Here is a 21,387-nt window from a genome sequence, read left to right on the forward strand (position 1 = left end):
GCCAAGCTTGTGGCATCATAATCAAAAAGACTTGAGGCTGTAATTGCTGCCAAAGGTGCATCAACAAAGTATTGTGCAAAGGCTGTGAATACTTATGTACATGTGATTTCTTTGTTATTCTTAGTTGTTTTTTTAATTAAATTTGCAAAAATCTCAAAAATACCAACATTCTACACGTTGTCATTATGGGGTATCGTGTGTAGAATTTTGTGGACAAAAATGAATTTATTCCATTTTGGAATAAGGCTGTAACATAACAAAATAAGGAAAAAGTGAATCGCTGTGAATACTTTCCGGATGCACTGTATAAACAAAGCATGAAGCTATAGACTATAAATTAAGGACAAACGCAAAGCACACATTACACTGGATATAAAACAATAAAGCATAACACTCCAAATGGACAAAACATGACTGTTAATAGTTCTCTTATTGGATATATCAGTGGTTCCCAAACTGTGTGCAGTGGCACCCTGGGGTGCCTCAGGGCACTTGCAGGGGTGCCTTGGGTTGGTGGTCCAGTACCAAATAAATTGAATTTTATTTAGTGCGATAGGCAAAACCAGTGCTAATGGCTGCCAATCAAAGAATATGTGGCCAGAAAGAAGTGCAGCCCTGTCGACCACCACATAACAGAACCTAAGGGTGACATAGAAGCACAATTTTTTCTGAATTTCTCAAAAAAAAACAAAAAACTTTTGGCTCAGGTGCAGTGGAAAAATTGATGATACTCTAGGGCGCCGTGATTCAAAAAAGTTTGGGAACCACTGGGATATATATTCATTGTACTAATTTCCCTGATTTTACACTATATTTACTCCAGTAAGTTATCTGGATACAGTATTTTGTATAGTTCTAATAATGCACAGTATATATTTTTGTTACTACAAGTAGAAGTAAAGCAAAATTCCCATGATTTACTAACACACATAATTAGTGTGTAGGACTGAAAATGTTTGCTCAGACCAGAACAAATTTTAATTTTATTGCAATTTATGCATAGAACTTTTCATGGACAACCCCTGTGTAGACAGTTTATTGCCGTATTTTACTAGACGTTTAGGATGTAATATAAAGTGTTTTCCTTATACTATCATGTATGGTTTCTATGTGACAAGGTGTTAGAAATTACCAATGATGCTCTTCGAGATCGTCGGCTCATGGGTTGATCAAAAGGTGGGCTGTTAATCTGCAGTTTCTCCAAATATCCATCAGGTATCCTAATGTCAGCCGGAAGCGAGAGTCGCTTATTTAAGTCCTAACAGAAGACATAACAAGAAATAAATCACTTATCTGGATCACATATGGAGGAGTTACAAAAGTTTTTACTGTAATTAATAGTGCTGAATTTTAACATTTAATTAAGCACCAGGTGTTTCAGAGACTAAATAATGTTGTAAAATATACAGATTCAGAATAATGTACAATGCATCCAAATCAAATCCTCAAAATGTTACATATTCTTGCATTTATAGTTAATCTGTAACACACAATTTTATTGCCATTACTATCAGGACAAGCTTGTAGCTATAAAAAAAAAAAAAAAAGTTGATTTCATACTATTTAAACAGGATGTAGTTTTATGAGATGCCGGGTGTCTCAAAAACTACAATGATATCCCAACAAGGGACTTGACATAGGTGTTGAAATACCGACACTAATCCCGACGCCGGAACACAGGACAGCTGCCCGAATGAGGCAAGTCCAAGCGCCCTTCACGTTAGCCGTCGGGGGGGTGTTACGGGGGGGGGGGGGGGGGAGAAGAGATGGGTTAGGTTTAGGGACCGTAGCGGGGTTAGAGTTAGGTTTTTGGACGGGGGGGGGGGGGGGGAGGGGAAGGTGAGGGTTAGATTTAGGCACTAACGGGAAGGTTAGGCTACAACTACAAGAAGGGAGGGCTGGGGGGGGGGGGGTAGGTATACTTACCTCACCCCTGTCAGGATACCAACCATCAGGATGCCGCTGTCGGTATTCTGACAGGAGGCACCCCGACAGCCGGCATTCTATTTGTAAACTCTCAATTACCAGATTCTATATTCAGTAAAGGAAACCTACTGCTCTTTTAGAATGTCAGCTTAATGATTCGTGTAATGCCAAACAGGCAAAACAGACATTCACACAACTGGTAATCAATATACTATCATTTAAAATCATTGGCTGTCCACTGCAAAGGTGAACACCACTTGTAATGCAAAGAAAAATATGAAACCTAGTTGTGTTTTTGAAAAACCATGACAATTGTGGTAAAAACAAAAATATACTACTTCAATACACTTCAAGGTTAATAATTGCATATAATAGAGTTAAGCTTCCTAATGGCAAGCTAGTAAAACACACCAAGTGCATAAAAAAAAAAAAAGAACGCAACACCCTGCTCCAGGAGGAACAAAAGCCGACTGGGACCAGGTTATTAAACAATTGAGACGCCATTGTTGATTAAAATGGAGAGCCATGCATTTTTACTTCCATGCTAACAAGGAAGCCAATTGCATTTGTTCTGTGATTTTTTTTAATCAGAGAGGTGAATGTGTGACTGTATGACAGTCAGGTGGAAAATAATTGCCAGCCAGGGCATTCCTTGTTCACATATGTTTTTGTCCAATCCAATGTGAACAAATTAAATTCTGGGGAGCAGTGAAAAATGGTGAAGAGTCTCTACAGCTATCCATTGAAATAAAACAGTATTTTTTAGTTACTGCTGCTATCTTGGCAGGCAACAGTGAATCCATGGTCAGTCTCAGTAGTGTTCCTTGGGAGTAGATATTCCAAATAGCCCCTTCTTGAATAGTAAGTGGAATTTTTAGAATATGCATGATAGAATGTTACAAAGTTTAACAATTTGAAAACTGCAGTGACCACTGGCAGCTTCAGAGTATCCCAACCATTCAGTAGACTGTACTTTATGGACAACAAATTTGTTCTGTAAGGTACCCAGAAGGATGCAATGGCCAGAGTTGAGGAGATCAAAACACCAACCTACTTCCTTTCAATCCAAAAGAGAAAGCAAATTAGACCGTAACCAATGGAATAATTTGGATTTTGCCAGAGAGGTGTGGTAGGGGATGGAAGATGTGGACTCAGTTTCCAGAAGGAACGTGAAAAGCAATGACAGGAAAGGATCGCATCGAGCCAGGTAAAATTCTTGGCAGTAGGTACATTCAAATAAATGGAGTTGGGAATAAATAATTACAGGGCAAATAACTTAACATGTACTAAGCCCTGAAGCGGCCTAGGTAAAGGCTTATATCTGTCTAAATGGGAGTCTAAGGTGGTGTTAAAGTCCACCAGCATAATCACTCTACCCTTCCTATGTTGTGACAGTAGGGAACTAAGCATGCTAAAAGCATGAGATTACCCAGAGCTGGGAGCATAAACATTGACTAGTGTGTACAGAGTGTTACCTAATTCCCCAACCAAGATAATATAGAGTCCCTTCTGGTCCTTGACTACTGTGGATAGAACGTAAGTGAGACATCTGGAGAATGGTAAAGTAACACCTTTCATTTTACATGTGGGATTACAAGCTTGACAGGAAGAAGGGAAATATTTAGATTCAAGTTCCGGATGGCATGGAATGTGTCGTTTGTAAGAATATAAGTTCTGCCCTAAAGTGTTGGAGTGTGCGTGGATCTCCTTTGCAGGTAATTTAGTCCCTTTACATTAAGCGTCAATATTTAGTATATATGAGAAATCAAATAGGAGACAGGGCAACAGGTATTAAAGAAAGAGAATAAAAGAGTACAATAGAACCCACAAGTCGGTCTCGGGAAGGAGGAGGGGAAAACTACAGGAAAGAAGCATATGAAAGGCAAAGATCAATTAACACTCTGTCCTTATTGTCAGACCCAAGTAAGAAGTCTGGTAATAAGCCTAGAATGTCCGAAGCTGGCCATAGCAACCACATGGGGGTGAGCGGCAAGGAAGCCAAGTAAGAACAAATCCCCCCTCCCCCCCGGCAATGGCCATGGCGCATACGTGGTCTGTAGACCATGCATGCACTGGAGTCCCGGCACAGGAGTGAGGAGACCATTCACGCAGTCACTCCACTCCAAGCACATCCTTGCAGAGCTCCTATGCCTGTGGGTGCTCTGTAATACATTTGGCCGATATTATAGCATACTGCAATACAATTATGGGCACTAATATCGTTCCCAGATAGACTTGTGTAAGTGATCATTGATAAATGGGCCCCTCATTGAAAAAGTAGTAGAAACACACTGTTACACAGGTCAAAAATGCCCTGTGGGAAAGTACAGGGCCAAATGGCCCTTCTGTCCACAATCCCTCCAAGGACAAAACTAATAGCATCAACCCTAAAACATTGGGAAGACTGCAAAGTAACCTTGGATGGAGGAGATGGGCAATATGACAGAAAACCAGAAAAACAACAGTAAACAGGCCCACTGACTACAATAAGTACATGCTCAAGATAACAATCTTTTGTAACACAGACAACTATAATTATTGCCTCATCAGACTGTAAAAAAAACCCACTAGTCCCCCAAGGAAGGGAGCAGCAAAGAGCTTGACCGGTAAGAAGGAAACTGAAAGGACCCAGTAAAGAGTCCTCCATAAACAGTTTAATAAATTATTGACAATAAAACTATGGCAAGAATCAAGGTCAACCTTAGACCCTGGCTACTAACCAGAAGTAGTGAGCAAAATTTAAGATGTGTTGGGAAGCAAATCAGGTACCAGAAGGGGGCTTGGCAGTAACTATATGCCACTTCTTTCTCTGTGTTCTTTGAGGCAGAGGTCATAGTTCTCTGGCTGGAGGGCACCCTGTTGAGAGAGAGTAGGGGCCTGTAATATTTAGCTTTTCAAGAAGTTAAAAGAGGATCATTTGGAGTCCAGCAAGTAAGGACTTTCTGATCTGATCGCACTTGTAAGCTAAAGGGGAATCCTAAATGATACCTGATATTATGATCTCTTAAAATTTTAGTAAGGTCACTCATTTCACATCTCTTGGCAAAGGTCCTGGGACATTTTGGAATATGAGTGTCTTGAGTCCCTCAAAAGCGACGTCTGTAGACTGTCTGGCTTGTGAGTAAATTTGGAGTCAAAGTAGAACAGCTCTTGGCAAGGGAGGGTCTTAATGGGGTCGCAGGGCACAATGAGCCCTGTCCAGGAGTAGCACATTGTCAGCAATGGAAGGAGCACGAATGCAGGAAAGGCAGAGGAGATTGTCATTCTGGTCGGCCGCCTCCACGGTCTCCGAAACATTACAGGTCCAAAGGTTATTTCTCCTCCCCCTGATGTTGACGTCTTTTTATCAGATAATAACAAGAAGTCATGGCTATATTGTCTTGCTTAGACATCTGCTTGAAACTGATAACCTCATCCTGTTTGCTTTCAGGATTATCCACACGGCCTAACTAAAGTGTTAAATTGCAGCAAGGATAGCCGCAATATCTGTGTCATTTATTTTTTCTGTATATTTAACAATGCATTTTTAGTTCATCTTTATCAACGAGGTCAATAATTCTGGAGTCCTCTATATGTTATGCACTCATGTTTGCAAATGAATCCTGGAAAGTCCAGATGGTCATAGAAGGGCAGGATCATCTCTTGAGATCCAATTCTCACTTCTTGTACAAGGAGTATAATTCTTGTATAATGCTCACACAAACACTGGCAGGATGATTTTATTTCAGATTAATCTTAAAAACAAAATAATATAAACACAACTGAAAAATATGTTTGTAAAGCAGAATAAATTTCAGTACTAAGGAAAAAGAAAACCCAATTGAACTATTATTGATTGCAAGCAGAAATAAATGGAGACCATTAGCTTGTTAACAGTAGAATCTAAAGTACTCAAAGATCTCCAGCAGGTAGCAGCATCTTCCCAAGCATGGTGTACAATGACCATGGATTTCCCACAAATGTAGTAAGCACAGAATAATACTTTAAAATGCGAAGAGAAAAAAAAACTTAAAGGTGCGGTATAACAACTGGATTAAATTGCGCCACTTAAGTAATATGGCAGATTGTTTATGGTCTTTATGACAACTACAGGTATATGGAAATACGAGTTAGCAGCAATGGTGTGGGGAAAGACTGGGGTAATTTGTTAATGAAGTTTAGCATTGGCATGTCTCTCCAAATTGTGTACGTCTTTGTCTGGAGACAAGTCATCCCAAACATGAATGATAACAGAACCCATACCTGGAAAACGAATAAATGTTTCCATGGCTATATGACTGATTATGGGCTAATTCATGTCTTTACAAGTCCCTGTGCCATACAGTATGGAGATGCTACATAATACAGGGGCCAGGCACACTTTTGCCAAGATGTGTAATTATCAAACAAACTTATTAAGTTTAAGGTCCTATGAAAAATATATAATGTAACATAACAGATGTGTGGTAGACATGTTACACATCTAACAGGAGAAATGCTGTAGATACTATTATAAACACCTGATGGAACAGTACAGGGTACATTCACAAAAGATTGCAGATTCTCAGTCGTTGGGTTGGGTGACTAACTGGCATGTTATCGTCAACAAAATGACAACCACTGTCACAAACATTTGATAATTCACTATAATTATGGCTTTGTGCTTGGTAAAACATGGGTGCCCTAATTTATGTAGTCTAAATGGCATTTGTGGTATCTCCAGAGAAACTAACTGTAAAGCATCACCGAAAAGGATTTCAGACACAAACTCTGAAAAACAAATGTAAAAGTCATTATGAGGATACAAAGCCCATGACATTTCACTGTGGCATTAGTGGCATTTTTTCTACTGTATGTGACTTTGGCAGAACAAACTTATGTGATTCTCCATATTGATATTTCCTCACTGTTGGAGTAACTTATTGTAATGTAAGCATTAGCTATACTTGCCATGTAAACAGGAGAGTATTCGCCTATTAGTGGGGCTCCTGTTTTGCTTCTCACCACCTTTCAGTGGACTATAATGTGCTATACTTAATAGATAATACATTATATACTCTAACAAGCATGTATTGTTCTTGCACCACTTTATCAAACATTTAGTTTACTTAAACATGAAATCATTTGTGTCAGAAAATGTTGCCTTAATAACGTCACATAAGCACATGACCAGCAAAACAAACAACCTTCCCAGGTGTTCCTTAAATTAGTTATGCTGGATGCCCTGCTAAAAGCCCAGTTTCATGCCTCCTGCTATCAAAGCTTATACAAATACATATATATATACACACAAGAATAGATAAATACATTTAATTAAGACTACATTTAAGTTCATCACTGATGCATTGTGCCACCTGGAACCTGCCCTATTGCAGTGAATCTTGCATTGTATTCTCCCACCTTGTGGCTGCACAATCACATAAGAACCTCTATATTATCACTGTTTGAAGTAGACTAACAATTAATGATAAATACTTTGCTGTTGCACACTTTTTAAAAGTCTGTGCACTTCTAGAGAATAGAATAAAATACCATGCATGAACATACATTCAGATATGTGTATCTATGCATTTATATATATATATATATATATATATATATATATATATATATATATATATATATATATATATATACACACACACACACACACACACACACAAACATATACGCACACACACACAAACATATAAAACTTTTCTTTCTTCTCTTTTCGCTAGTCATCCTACGTTGTGCTGTCTGGAGCATAGCAGACTATAGGCACTGCTTTATCTCCTAATTCATATTATAGATTCCAGATTAAGAAGAGCGTGACAGTTATATATAGATTACCTCCATTGAAATTCTTCTGTGTATTCGATTCCTGAGGCAAACACCTGTGGGGGACTGGACCTCATCCGATGAGGTTCCTGATGCTTGGTCACTTTCACCGTCTGATCCCATTTTTAGATTTTCATGCACGATGTCTAAAATGAAAGCCACAAGATTTTAGGATATGACAAATTGTGCCTATTAATGGGACAATAAATAAAGTCTATTTTCCCACCTACCCACAATCTAGAGGCTACACTATGTACTGCTCCATAATACACATGTACACATTATATTTTACTCTCTATCTTTGCTATATGTTTATGTTTCTCTGAAATGTCCTGTGGCATTGCATGATGAGTATAAATGTTATACTGTGATATCAAATAAGGTTCTGCATGATCGAGAGTAGGACATAGTACACTATACTATCACCATCTACCATACTATATGCTATGAAAATGTGGGACATGGGTATACAATAAGGTCTATATAGATGTCCAGTGTCTTCAAGTTGTCTTGCCTGATGCTTTGTGGAGCACTAATGATGGTTTTGTCATGTGTGATATTCTCGCCGTTAAAGCGCTCTATATATTACATCTGACCCGCCATACCTCAGCAGATGGACACTAAAGCAAGTCCTAAAGCAGAAAATAAAGGGGGCGATTCAATTCAGCAGGAATTGAATAGCACCGGGAGGGAGCTCCCGGAGACATTAAATTCAGCATTCTGTTTAGTCCGACTAATGATTTCTTCTCGCACACTCCTGAGGGTGCGAGGAGAAATCAGACTAAAGTGCCGGCTGCAAAGATGTTTTCCGGTTGAGCGCGGTACTAACAGCCTTACGATGGGCACTTTAGTCAGAGAATGCCAGTTCTCGCAACTAAACACTCAGGTTAAGTCGCGAGGACCGTCATCCTCAGAAAAGCAGTTAAGTCGGTCGGAGAAAACATCACAGTGAATTGAATAAAGCCAGGTGCTCCCTCCCAGCGCTATTCAACTTACTGCTAAATTGAATCATCCCCATAGTCTTCCATACACATTTTTCAAAAAAAAAAAAAAAAAACAAAGAAAAAAAACAAACTCATTCTCGAAAGCTAAACCTGTAGGATCCATTAGCAGTGGTTCTCAAACTCTGTCCTCAGGACCCCACACAGGTCACGTTTTCCTAGTCACCCCGCAGGTGCACAGGTGTATTCATTACTCACTGACATTTTAAAAGCGCAACAGTTGGCGCTAATTATTTCACTTGTGATTCTGTGAGGAGAACTGGAAAACATGCACTGTTTGGGGGTCCTGAGGACAGAGTTTGAGAACCTGTGCATTAGAGCATTCACATTACTACATATCCATTATCATGCCCTATGCATCAATGTTTTAATCACTGTACAACCTAATATACTTTAGGTGTCCCGTTTTGTTGTGAGTAGATTACTCACGAAAAAATAAAAAATTGAGGGATAATAAAGTGAAGCTATGACCACTACAGCCGACAAAAGACAGAATTGCATTAATTCGCTGTGCTCGATATACATTCTGCCATGCACCCTCTGCTTATTGTCACACTCAGTGCTCTTCCAGTGATTGAGCGAGTCTTAAATCATTAAATCAGGATGATTAAACTGTGTCTTTAACACATCAATGGACAGCAAAAGCTACATTTAACAGGGAGAAGTTTGATTCCAGCCCATGATTATAAGCTACCGTAATGTTAACAGACAAACATGTTATTTTCAACTTGTGATCTTTCTATACAAAAATTAAAATTGAACAGTTTAATCTTATAAACTATCACAATATAAGTAATTGTGGGCCTGATTCACCATGGATCGCTATTGCGATCGCAACTGCGATGACGCATGCTAATGTCTGCAACTGCTCACCCGGCATAGAGACGTCCACTACCACTTTCGCACATCCGTAACACCTCGCAATCATGCGTGTACTTCAGTAACAGAGCAACATTGGACCCTAACGCAGAATTACAGCAGGTCTGACATGTCTCAGAAATTGCAACTCTCGTCACACTCACTACTCAAGCTGCAAATGCTGTTGCAATGGCTAATTTATGCATGCCCATCGGCTGATCTGCGTACGCTATTGCAGCTGCGATCCGTGATGAATCAGGCCCTGTATTCACTATCTCCTGGTGTGTGTATATGATATATACCACTCATGGGTGTGTGGTCATACTCGGATATATGCGCAACCGCACATTCAAGAGTTGTATAGCCATCTTATAAAATGGTTCTGTTCAAGTTATTTGAAAAGATATTCATTTGTGAGGATTGATGTCAGGTCCTTTGAGGTATGTGGTAATTCTGCCATTTCTACTAAATTTCTGTCAGATAATGGGATTTTGGTACCTACCGGTAAATCCTTTTCTCTGATTCCACAGGGGACACTGGAGGTGCTTACGCTGGGGTATAGAGGCGTGGATACCTGGAGCCGGCACTTTAAATAATTTAGAAGTGTGAAGCTCCTCCCCCTCTATGCCCCATCAGCCCTCAGTTTAGAAAATGAAGACCGAGAGGAGATGGAGAACAAGCGGAATGAAAGGGAGAGAAGAACACACAATAATCAAAACATACAACATATGGAACAAACCGAACAGGCAGGCTAAGAGCGCAGAGGTGGGCAACCAGTGTCCCCTGTGGAATCATAGAAAAGGATTTACCGGTAGGTAGAAAAATCCCATTTTCTCTTTCATCCACTAGGGGACAGTGGAGGTGCTTACGCTGGGGACATCCCAAAGAACCACCAGAGTCCTCCACCAAAGACTGTACCACAATAGGCTGATTAATATGAAAAGCCGACACTACCTTGGGAAGGAAGGCGGCTACCGTCCGGAGTTCCGCCCTATCAGCATGAAACACAAGGTAAGGTGGCTTATAGGACAGAGCACCCAATTCTGAAACTCTACGAGCCGAAGCTAGAGCCAAGAGGAGGACAGTCTTCCAAGACAAGTACTTAATATCAACCTCTTCCAAAGGTTCAAACATGGACGACTGAAGAAACAAAAGCACTAAGTTCAAGTCCCAGGGAGCTATTGGAGGTACAAAAAGGAGGCTGCACACGCAAGACCCCCTGAAGAAACGTCTGCACCTCAGGAATGAGGGCCAATTTCTGTTGACATAAAATGGAAAGGGCAGAAACCTGCACCTTTAAAGTTCCAAGACGAAGGCCAGAATCCAGACCAGTCTGAAGATAAAACAGAAACCGGGACAACCGAAAAGTCCTAGATGGAAGATCCCGACTGGAACACCACGAGATATAAGAACGCCAGATGCGGTGATAATGCGCAGCCGAAACTGGTTTCCTGGCGCGTAGCATGGTGGGAATAACAGAATCTGGAATTCCTCTGCATCTTAGGATATTGGTTTCAAGAGCCACCCCGTTAAACGCAGTTGCGCTAGGTTGGGGTGTACTAAAGGACCCTGCTGTAGCAGATCCGGGCGCAGAGGAAGGGGCCACGGATCGTCTGACAATAGGGACCGAAGGTCCGCGAACCAACTTCTCCGAGGCCAGTTCGGAGCCACGAGAATGACAGAGGCTGACTCGAGTTTTATCCTTTTTAGCAGTCGAGGAAGAATTGGAATCGGAGGAAAGAGGTAAACCAAGTCGTAGTACAAAAGGAACTGTCAGAGCGTCTACTGCCACTGCCTGCGGGTCTCGAGTTCTTGACACATATACCGGGAGCTGACGAGTCAATCGTGACACCATGAGGTCCACCTGAAGACATCCCCATTGACGTGTCAGCGCATTGAACACCACTGGATGAAGCTTCCATTCCCCAAGGGGGGGATATCCTGTCGTTTTAGGTAATCTGCTTCCCAGTTGTCCACACCCGGGATGAATACTGCCGACAGGATTACTGACTGGCTCTCGGCCCACCTGAGAATCCGAGTAACTTCTCGCATGGCCAGGCGACTCAGAGTCCCTCCTTGGCGGTTGATGTACGCGACGGCCGTTGCGTTGTCGGACTGAATTCTTACCGGACGAGTTCTTAGAAACTCTGTTGCTTCCATCAGAGCATTGTAAATCGCTCTGAGTTCCAACACATTTATTGGCCACTTTTGTTCTATAGGGGACCATCGACCCTGAAAATGATAATCGAGGACTACTGCGCCCCATCCTCAAAGGCTGGCATCCGTTGTTACGATGATCCAGTCCCACACTCCGACCCGCTAAAAGATTGTGGGATTGTGTCCACCAGAGAAGGGCCACTCTGGTAGCTGGGCTCAGACGGATCTGTCGATGTAGAAGCAGATGAGACCCTGACCCCTGTGTTAGAAGGTCCAGCTGAAACACCCTGGAGTGGAACCGCCCGAACTGTAGTGCCTCGAAGGCCGCTACCATCTTCCCCAGGAGACGCAGACAAAGAAGGAGGGATACCTTCTTTGGTCTGAGAACCAGCTAAACTAACAACCGGATATCCCGGGCTTTGTCTATTGGAAGAAAGATCCTCTGTGATGCCGTATCTAAAATCATGCCCAGAAACAGGAGCTTCTGGGACGGATTGAGATTTGATTTCTTGAAGTTGATTATCCAACCGTGTTGAATTAGAGTCTGATATGTCAGTAAGGCATGACTTGTAAGAAGAGATACCGACTGCGCCTTGAGTAACAGGTCGTCCAAATAAGGGATTATGTTCACTCCCGATGACCGAAAGGAGAGCAATCATGACTGACATGAGTTTGGTGAAGATGCGGGGAGCCGAGGATAACCCGAACGGCAATGCCCGAAACTGATAATGATCCTTCAATATGGCGAAACGCAGAAAGGCTTGGTGTGGTTCCCAGATGGGAATGTGGAGATAAGCATCCTTGATATCCAGGGATAATAGGAACTCTCCTGGTTCCAAGCTCGCAATAATGGACTGCAGAGACTCCATTTTGAACTGATACATCTTCAGATACAGGTTCAATGACTTGAGGTTCAAGATGTGCCTGACCGATCCATCCAGCTTGGGTACTACAAACAGGTTTCAGTAAAACCCCATACCTCGTTGATGTTCTGGAACCGGAACTAGCACAGATGATACTAGCACAGATGATACTACTAGAGACTTGTCTGCAGACCAGGCACCCGCAAGCTATTTCATCGGGGCACCGCGCTGGAGGGCAGGGTGCTTTTTGCCCTTTAGAAATAGGTCAGGGCGCGGTGCCCCGCTAAAACAGCCTAGCGGGAACACCACATCAGGGATTACCATTGCCATGAAGGGGTACTTGGTCTGCAACAATGTATTGGTAGGTGGTACATGTCAAAGTAATATCCAAATTAATGGCAGGACCCATTGTTTCTCAGCAGAACATTGCCCAGAGCATCACACTGCCTCTGCTGGCTTGCCTTTTTCCCATGGTGCATCATGGTGCCATCTCTTCCTCAGGTAAACACACACACACGCACCGGCCGTCTACATGATGTAAAAGAAAACCTGATTCATCAGACCAGGCCATCTTCTTCCATTGCCCCATGGTCCAGTTCGGGCGCTCAGGTGCCCATTGTAGGAGTTTTTGACAGTGGACTCTGGGCACTCTGACCGATCTGTGGCTACACAGCTCCATATGCAGCAAGTTGTGATTCTATTAACTGTAACCCTCACGCATCAGTGTGCACTGGCTGGGACACCAGTACCCTAGTGTTTTGAGTTCACAAAGAGCTGGTTCCAAATAAAACATTTTGCACATAAGCCAATTAGGAATCTCCAAAAGTTACTTTAGTCAACTGAATGCAGATACCACACACCTTAATATAAAAGTATCTTGTAAGAAAACTATTCATGATGTTAAAAAGTGTAGCTTGCACCCAAAAGGTGTTGAAACAAATCTCAAAATAAAGGTCATGCCCTCAATTCACATCCTATGAATATAATCGTCCTCAAGCAAATATAAAATTTTTAGCTATAAGTGGATATTGAATATTCTAAGGACCTAATCTGTGCTGAGTTTACAGAAGCTTATTCATCTACTTGTTCTACAACAAGCAATAGAAAGCTGCAGCGTTCATTTTGCTGTATAATGATTCTTCTGTCAGTAATGGCATTCCAATTTTTTGCAATTACAGCATTGAAGCTTCTCATTTTATATAATGATTGCTGTTGTGTGTGCCACAAATTCTGCTTAAGTTTGCAAAAGCCTATTCATAAAGCTGCTAAATTAGTTTAAAGAAAAGAAGAGAAAATGCAACACAAGTGCCTCTTGTTTTAGGAGGATAATGAAGTAATGAAATTGTTTGCTTGTGCTGTAACACAGGCCAGCATTCAACACATTTCTTAATCATAGATACTGAGCAACAATGAAAAACGTTCCAGTTCTAAATAACCCACAGAGTATGGACTGTAAACGATGGCATTATAGAGCAGGAAACAATCTTTTTATCACGATAACCGAACTGCGAGGACCTTATTTAACACCATCAATTTCACAAATGTAGCAGCTCTTCCAGTCACACTAGGACCAGCCAAAATTCTGTTTAAGCAGTCTGTTACATTTAAGGTGGTTGTCCCACTGCTATTAACAAAAACACCAGTGCACTACGTGAAAAGCTGTGTAGCCAGCACATATACCTGCCGTTTGGGGGTGGTGGTCAATTGGCTACCTAAGAGGCAAAGTTCAGAAGCTGAAAAATAAATACAAAATATAAAAAACCTTTTAAAAGCTTAACTATTAACACCAGTGGGTATGGGACCAATGGTGGTTACCCAAAGGCATTCAGTAAAACAATCATGTTTGACACTATATCAGGGCTCGTCCATTACCAAAATATCTGAAAGTTGTATAGACCACCAAACATGCCCTTTCAGTGACCCTCAACCTGCCCACATGCCATCAAATCACCACACATGCCTCTTTAATGGTCATTAGATTCTGCAACATGCCCATACCAGCCCCTGTAATAGTGCCCCCAGTAGTAAGCCCCCTGTAATAGTGTCCCCAGTAATAGAGCCCCCAGTAGTAATCCCTCTGTAATATTGCCCCCATTAGTAATCCCCCTGTAATAGTGCCCCCAGTAGTAAGTACCTTGTAATTATGCCCCCAATAGTAAGCCCCCTGTAATAGTGTCCCCAGTAGTAAGCCCCCTGTAATAGTGCCCCCAGTAGTAAGCCCCCTGTAATAGTGCCCCCAGTAGTAAGCCCCCTGTAACAGTGCCCCCAGTAGTAAGCCTCCTGTAATAGAGCCCCCAGTAGTAAGTCCCCAGTAATAGGGCCCCCAGTAGTACAGCCGCTCGAACACAGACAATACTAAAAAAACAAAACCACAGAATACTTACCCGATCCTGCGTCCGCCACTCTTGACAACTATGGTAGAGACGTCATAGGACTAAAATCTTAAGTCACCATGGCGACCGGGATTTGTCGAGCCCTGCATTATATAACCATGTATGACCTTTAAAACAACTCTCTTTCCATTCCTTGGGGGCATTTCGATTGATTGCGATGTTGAATAGCCCCGTGAAGGAGGTCCTGCGGCTATTCAATTGACCGAGATGTTAAGCCGACTACGAGGATTTTAGCTCGCACCCTCCTAAGGTGAGAGCTGAAATCAGACTAAAGCGCCGATGCTGCAATGCGGTTTTACAGCTTAGTGCGGCGCTAACAGCATCCTGGCCAGCACTTTACTCCGAAAATACCGGTTCTTGTGACTAAACACCCTGCTTTAGTCGCGCCAACTGGTATTCTCTGACTTAAGTGCTTCTATTCAAAGTCCGACTAGAGCACTTAAGTTGGTTTATTGAATAGCTCCAGGACCTGCTTAAGGGGACTATTCAACATTGCACTCAACTGAATCACCACTCTAGTTTATTATACTGGCCCTTGCAAGCCCTTTTGTGACCCCCTGGACCACTGAATTATTTTCCCCATTTTATTAAAATTGCTATTTGCCAAACAATATCAAATTGCTTTCTAATTTCTATATACTAAAAAGATACTTGTTTATTTTGTCCTAGGCATGGACGCAAATGTGCCTTACCACCTTCATGGTACGTGTGCATAACATTAAACAAATATTAATTCTAGCATAATTCGAGTTTAGATCTTGCAATATCAGGGACTCATGTCAAGTTTAAAATCATATATAGCATACTTGGTGAAAAAGACAATATAGGAGCATATCTTTTTTTTGTGTCCTTTTTCTTAAATGGTCTCCAAGTAATTATATCTTTATAATCTGTGCCACCCTAATAATAATCTCACTAACCATACAGGTGCCAAACTGATCAGTTTCTTAACATATGTATTGAGGACAGTGTTGCGAATCCAATCTCCAACGTGTATGAACACACTCCCTAGCAGATTTTTGCTGACATTCAGATCTAGTACCTCAGGCATTTTTCTCTCCATGCAACAGTCTCTGTGGCTGTGTATCTTGCAGAAACATACCCTTATCAATATACCAAAATGAAGCAGTATAGCATTTTCCTATAACTAGCCCAACACTGATTGACCAATGAGACGTCTCTTCCATCAGTGCAATTTTAACAGCAGGATACAAGTTTTAAAGCAATATAGTAATGAGCATCAATAATTTTTATCAGTTAAGATTTTTCAATTTATATCTCAGTAAAGAAAAAACATTGGGGGCAATTCAATTCAGTGCGATGTTGAATAGCGACGGGAGGGAGCTCCAGCAGCTATTCAATTCATTGCACTGTTTGGGCGGGCTAAGGATTTTTTCTCGCACCCCTCTTGGGATGCGAGGAGAAATCCAACCAAAGTGCCGACCGCGCAGCTGTGTTTCTGCATAGCGCGGCACTAACAGCCGGGTGCCCGCCATTTTTTGCCAGTTACTGCGCCTTAACACCCTTGTTAAGGCGCGAGAACCGGCATTCTCTGACCACACAGCGCACTGAATGAAATAGCTCCGGGAGCTCGCTCCCGGCGCTATTCAATTTGCGTTGAATTGAATTGCCCCCATTGAGTCCGTTATACATTTTCTCACATTAGGTTCTAAATGAATCTAAATTCAGTTACCTAAGGCTGGGTACACACTTGGTCAATATTGGGCCTATTTGACGTTTCCGGGCAAATCGGAACGACAAATCGGGCATATCGTGCAGTGTGTATGCCCGATTGTGCCCTTCCGAGGGTCGCATGAGATAGAGTGATTGGCCATGCTGCATGGTCAGTCACACAATATCGCAAGCAGTGCATATTAATGAAGGACGGAAATACACATCGTTCATTAAATCATCTAATGTGTCTTGGGCAAGATTGCCGAATAAATATTATATATATATTATATATATATATATATATAAAACACAAAACAGTACACAACAGGCCTGCACCGTCACACAAGTCTGTGTTATAGGAAGCCCTGCTTAAGTCATCACTGGAATTTCCTGCTGAAGCAGCTACCTCTGCAGAGGCAGTTATAATAGTGCAGGATGTTCTAACTTTAAGGACAAAAGCTGCGTACACACGGTATGATAAAAATGCACGATATGAACGATAACAACCATATTGTTATCGTTCATTTTTTGGTGCCCAACGACCAGCAAGGTGCAGGCATGTATGGACGATAACGATATCGTCCATCGCCCGTGCATGGTCAATATCGCGGGTCGCTGGCCCGTCGTTGGTGGGTCAGTGGTGCTCTGGATGAACAATAATGATCATCCAGCACACCGGGAAGGTGCAGGACGATCAGTTGGCCATATCGTTTTCGCTGACTGATCGTACCGTGTGTACGCACCATAAATGCCAGGAACTAATCCCAAGGATGTCAAGCAGGCACACTGAACACTCACAAAAACAGTCACTATTTCACCTGTGATAGTGATTAAGTGCAAAAATTACTTTTACAACAATGTAATAAGTTTTTTAGGTCTGCAGTCCAATCTATGGTGGTATATTGGGTTATCTTGAGGCTGATAGAGTAACCTGTTGCTTGTGTTTCCAAGACCAGGGGTAATTCTGCCCAGAATATAGATCCAACAAAAGGTTGGATTTTCCGGTAAATTCACCTTTTAGCTCATATATATATGGTTAGCATGCCCATCACAGCTTTATAGCCCACATTCCATGAGCAACAGAGCCCAAAGCAATTACACAAAATAGTCTAATATTTAAGGGACAGTACAGAAATGTAGTGTACAGAACACAAATTGTCCTATTCACACAAAATCTGTGTCTACTGTGCAGTTAGAATAGGATATTATGTAAAAAATGAATGGTGCCAACCGATATTATCTGAAGCAGAACTCTCAATTTGGCTTTATTTGGTTTTATAGCCAATAGCTCCCAGTCTATAATTTGCTTTATCTACCTGCCAGATGAATTTTCCTCAAGCTGGTGCACAATGGACTGCCCTTGCCCACCATGTAATTCACCAACCATCACTGGAATGGGGATACCAACAGCCAGAGAAAGCAATACACTCTTACAATCTAGCAGTAAAGTATTAAGAAGCAAAACAAGAAGTAATGTTATAAAGTGTTTATGTATATTTCCTTTAAAACCTACAAAATACAGTCACATAACTGTAGTTGCCAACAGGCAGGTAAACTTCCCAGCATAAAGGTCACTTCCATAGGTCAATGCACAAGAAACAAATTCACTAAGGAGGAAACCATGTGCATACCTAATAAACTAAGTAAAAAGATTGTTAGACAGAACCAATCACATGTCATTTCTAGCAGCTAAAAAAAAAAAAAAAAAAAAAAAAAAAAAAGGATGCTGATAACCACACTGATCGACCATTTTCTACAGGGGAAACCTTTCTGATACATATTGCCAAGACATAGAATACAACACAAACCTCCCCTTGACACTACAGAGCCTCTGGAATTGGTTGGTCAGTGTTAGCTATTCCGGACATTAGTGACATTCCCTGTCTCTTTTATTTAGCTTTTTGCCACCAGATGAAAGACCTCTTGATAAGCTGATGTTGTGGTCTAGAGAGGCCTAAAGCTGGCCACACATCTAAAGATTATCTGTCCAACCAGCCAACTAGTTGATTGGTTGGAATGAAAATCTGGTAAGGTATGACAGCAAACGACAATCAGCAATTTGCTTCCAAGCGCTGGAAAATGGACAAAAACGGTTCTTTGAACAAATTGTTTAGATCAAAAATTTAACAAACTTGTCTGACGACCATTTTCATCTGTTTTCTGGCATTTAGGAGCAAATTGCTGATCACCAGTTACTCCCATACGTTACCAGATTTTCATTCCAACCAATCAACTAGTTGGCTGGTTGGACAGATAATCTTTAGATGTGTGGCCAGCTTTACAGTGATCTCACAAGGTGCATACACACGTAACAATTACCTGTCAGATTTTCCCTTGACAAAGTAAACGATTTTTTGAGGTGTAATGAACGATTTTTACAAAGATGAATGAAAAATGTTCCTTCCCTTAATGAAAATCGTTATGTTGGACAGTCTGAAATGGACGATGAGCTACAAACGGGAGTGCGCTTGAACGATTATCGTTTATCGTTATAACTCAGAAAACGATTTTTTGAACGATAACGACGTCATTAACGACAAATCGTTCAAAAAAAATTGTTATGTGTGTATGCACCTACAGTGTTAAGAATTGTAAATGAAGACTGCACATGTGCCTTCTTGTTCAAGGAGCTACCCAGTTTTTGAAAATCCATTTAAGTAAATGCTTGGCGTACCATATGTTTAGGTGTCCTTTAAACATAAGCATGCAAAAGTCAAGAGACCATACAGTGAATTAACATATGGCCAGGAAAGAGTTCAACATGTGGTTATACAGTTAGTCTATTTATTTACATGTATGTATGCATGTATGCTTGCCTATATCTAAAAGATACCTTTATATGTGGATATTTTATACCTATAGTGTGAGTTGGGTACGATACTTTCTTATAGTGCATGCCTATATGTTGGTGGTAATACACTATATGGATGAGCATCCATCTACTACTGTATGAAGTATGTCCTCCTGCATGTAAAGGGTGGCGAGCCTTATCCACATTTTTGACATTCACACTTTGAAAAGTGTATATCAAATATCTAAACATACTACACTATGAGTATTTTTTTTATGTTTATTTTTTATATGCACGGAGGATTATTGAAAGAAGAAACAAAAGGAAAAGACAACTCCTGAATACAGAGATATAAGGACATCTAAGTATGTTTATTGTGTAGCGCCAGAATCCACTGTCTTCTTGTGTTATATTCTGAATCTTTTTAAGCTTTTAGATGGTGCTTATTTAGAGAGTGTGATTTAGGCTGCTATACGTGCGCATCGTAGAGTGTTCACAATCTTATTTTGTTTTATTTATTTACAGTTGTCCATATAGCCCACACATTTTACGCTGCAATTTATAGAGAAAATTTCAGTTAACATTGGTCCCTGCCCCAGTGAAGCTTACCATCTGTATTGCCTACCACAAATATAAACTAGGGTTCATTTTTTTGTCAGAAGTCAATTGACCTACCAGTATGGTTTTCAGAGTGTGGGAGGAAACCCATTCAAACACGTGGAGGACATACAAACTCCATACAGATAGTGCCTTGGCAGGAATTCAACCGAGGACTGTGAGGAAGCAATGCTAACCACTACACCAACATTTAGTTTGTTACTGATATACCATTTCTATTAGAATACCTTCTCTAGGGAGAACTGCAATTATATTAAGATATATGAACATTTGCTCTTTATCAATATCCACTCTTAAGTGATATCTTAATGTTGTGAACCCTAAAACCACAATTTAACAATAATACAGTTACATTATTTTAAAACCAAAAACCACAGAAAAAAAGCAGCTGAACCGGAGTTGAACAGAAAAAAATAGTCTAATATTTAAAAACTCAGCTTTAGCTCAACACGGACATTAAATTGTTAGCCAAGATTAGGTCGGACAGACTCCAACTTATTCTTCCTCAGATTCTTACTACCCACCAACTCGGTTTTGTGTGTGACCGTCACTCTGTCAGGGGAGTGAGAGCGGCTATAGCCACAGAGGTTGCATCTTTTCAAGACTTACGTACTGAAAATACTCTAATTAGTTTAGACACAACAAAAGCATTTGACACTGTTCTATGGCCACATCTGTTTTCTATTCTCTCTCGTCGAAACTTCCACCCCACTTTTATAGATCTTATTCGATATCTCTATATGTCCCCGTCTACCTCCTTACTCCTTAATGGTTATTGTAGTGAACCCTTACCTATGTCCCGTGGTACCCGACAGGGATGTCCACTCTCCCCGATCCTTTTTAACATAGCTATTGATCCCCTTCAACATATATTAAAAAATTACATCATCATTAAGGGCATCTCCATTGGCTCTAAAATTATAAAAACTAACTGCGTTTGCAGATGACATTCTATTATATATATATCCTACCCTTCAGACTCCCTAACCTATTTAATTGAAAAGCTGTATTTGTTTGGAGAGGTGTCTGGCTTTGCAGTTAACTGGTCTAAATCAATGGCACTTCGCTAAGGTCGCAAAATATCTAATTCTGCGGGAACAGATAATGTTTCACTTTCCTGGCGCTCAGTCCACTTTACCTATTTGGGGGTGAAAATTCAGAGGAAACCAGGTCTTCTTTATAACCTTAATTTTAACCATCAATTGCGTGGGATGGCCAACGAGCTGGAGACCTGGAAATCCTTCCCGGTTTCGTACATTGGCAGGGCAAACCTCATCAAAATCATAACTTTTTCCCATCTTATGTAT

The 21,387-nt window shown here is 41.0% G+C and overlaps 1 protein-coding gene across 5 annotated transcripts in view; it reads right to left on the bottom strand.

The window, feature by feature from the left end:
• Window positions 1-21,387, bottom strand: part of CDK17 (cyclin dependent kinase 17) — a 192,146-nt gene that overhangs the window by 48,945 nt on the left and 121,814 nt on the right. For all 5 annotated transcript variants that reach the window (XM_088454359.1, XM_088454356.1, XM_088454357.1 and 2 more), the window contains 2 exons: window positions 7,738-7,871; window positions 1,133-1,258 (listed from right to left, as the gene is read on the bottom strand). In XM_088454359.1, coding sequence (XP_088310485.1) covers window positions 1,133-1,258; window positions 7,738-7,871 — 260 coding nt within the window. The remainder of the gene's footprint in view (window positions 1-1,132; window positions 1,259-7,737; window positions 7,872-21,387) is intronic.

This window comes from Taudactylus pleione, unplaced genomic scaffold (genome assembly GCF_031769625.1).
Source record: "Taudactylus pleione unplaced genomic scaffold, aTauple2 ptg000040l, whole genome shotgun sequence".
In the NCBI taxonomy this organism is placed as follows: Eukaryota; Metazoa; Chordata; class Amphibia; order Anura; family Myobatrachidae; genus Taudactylus; species Taudactylus pleione.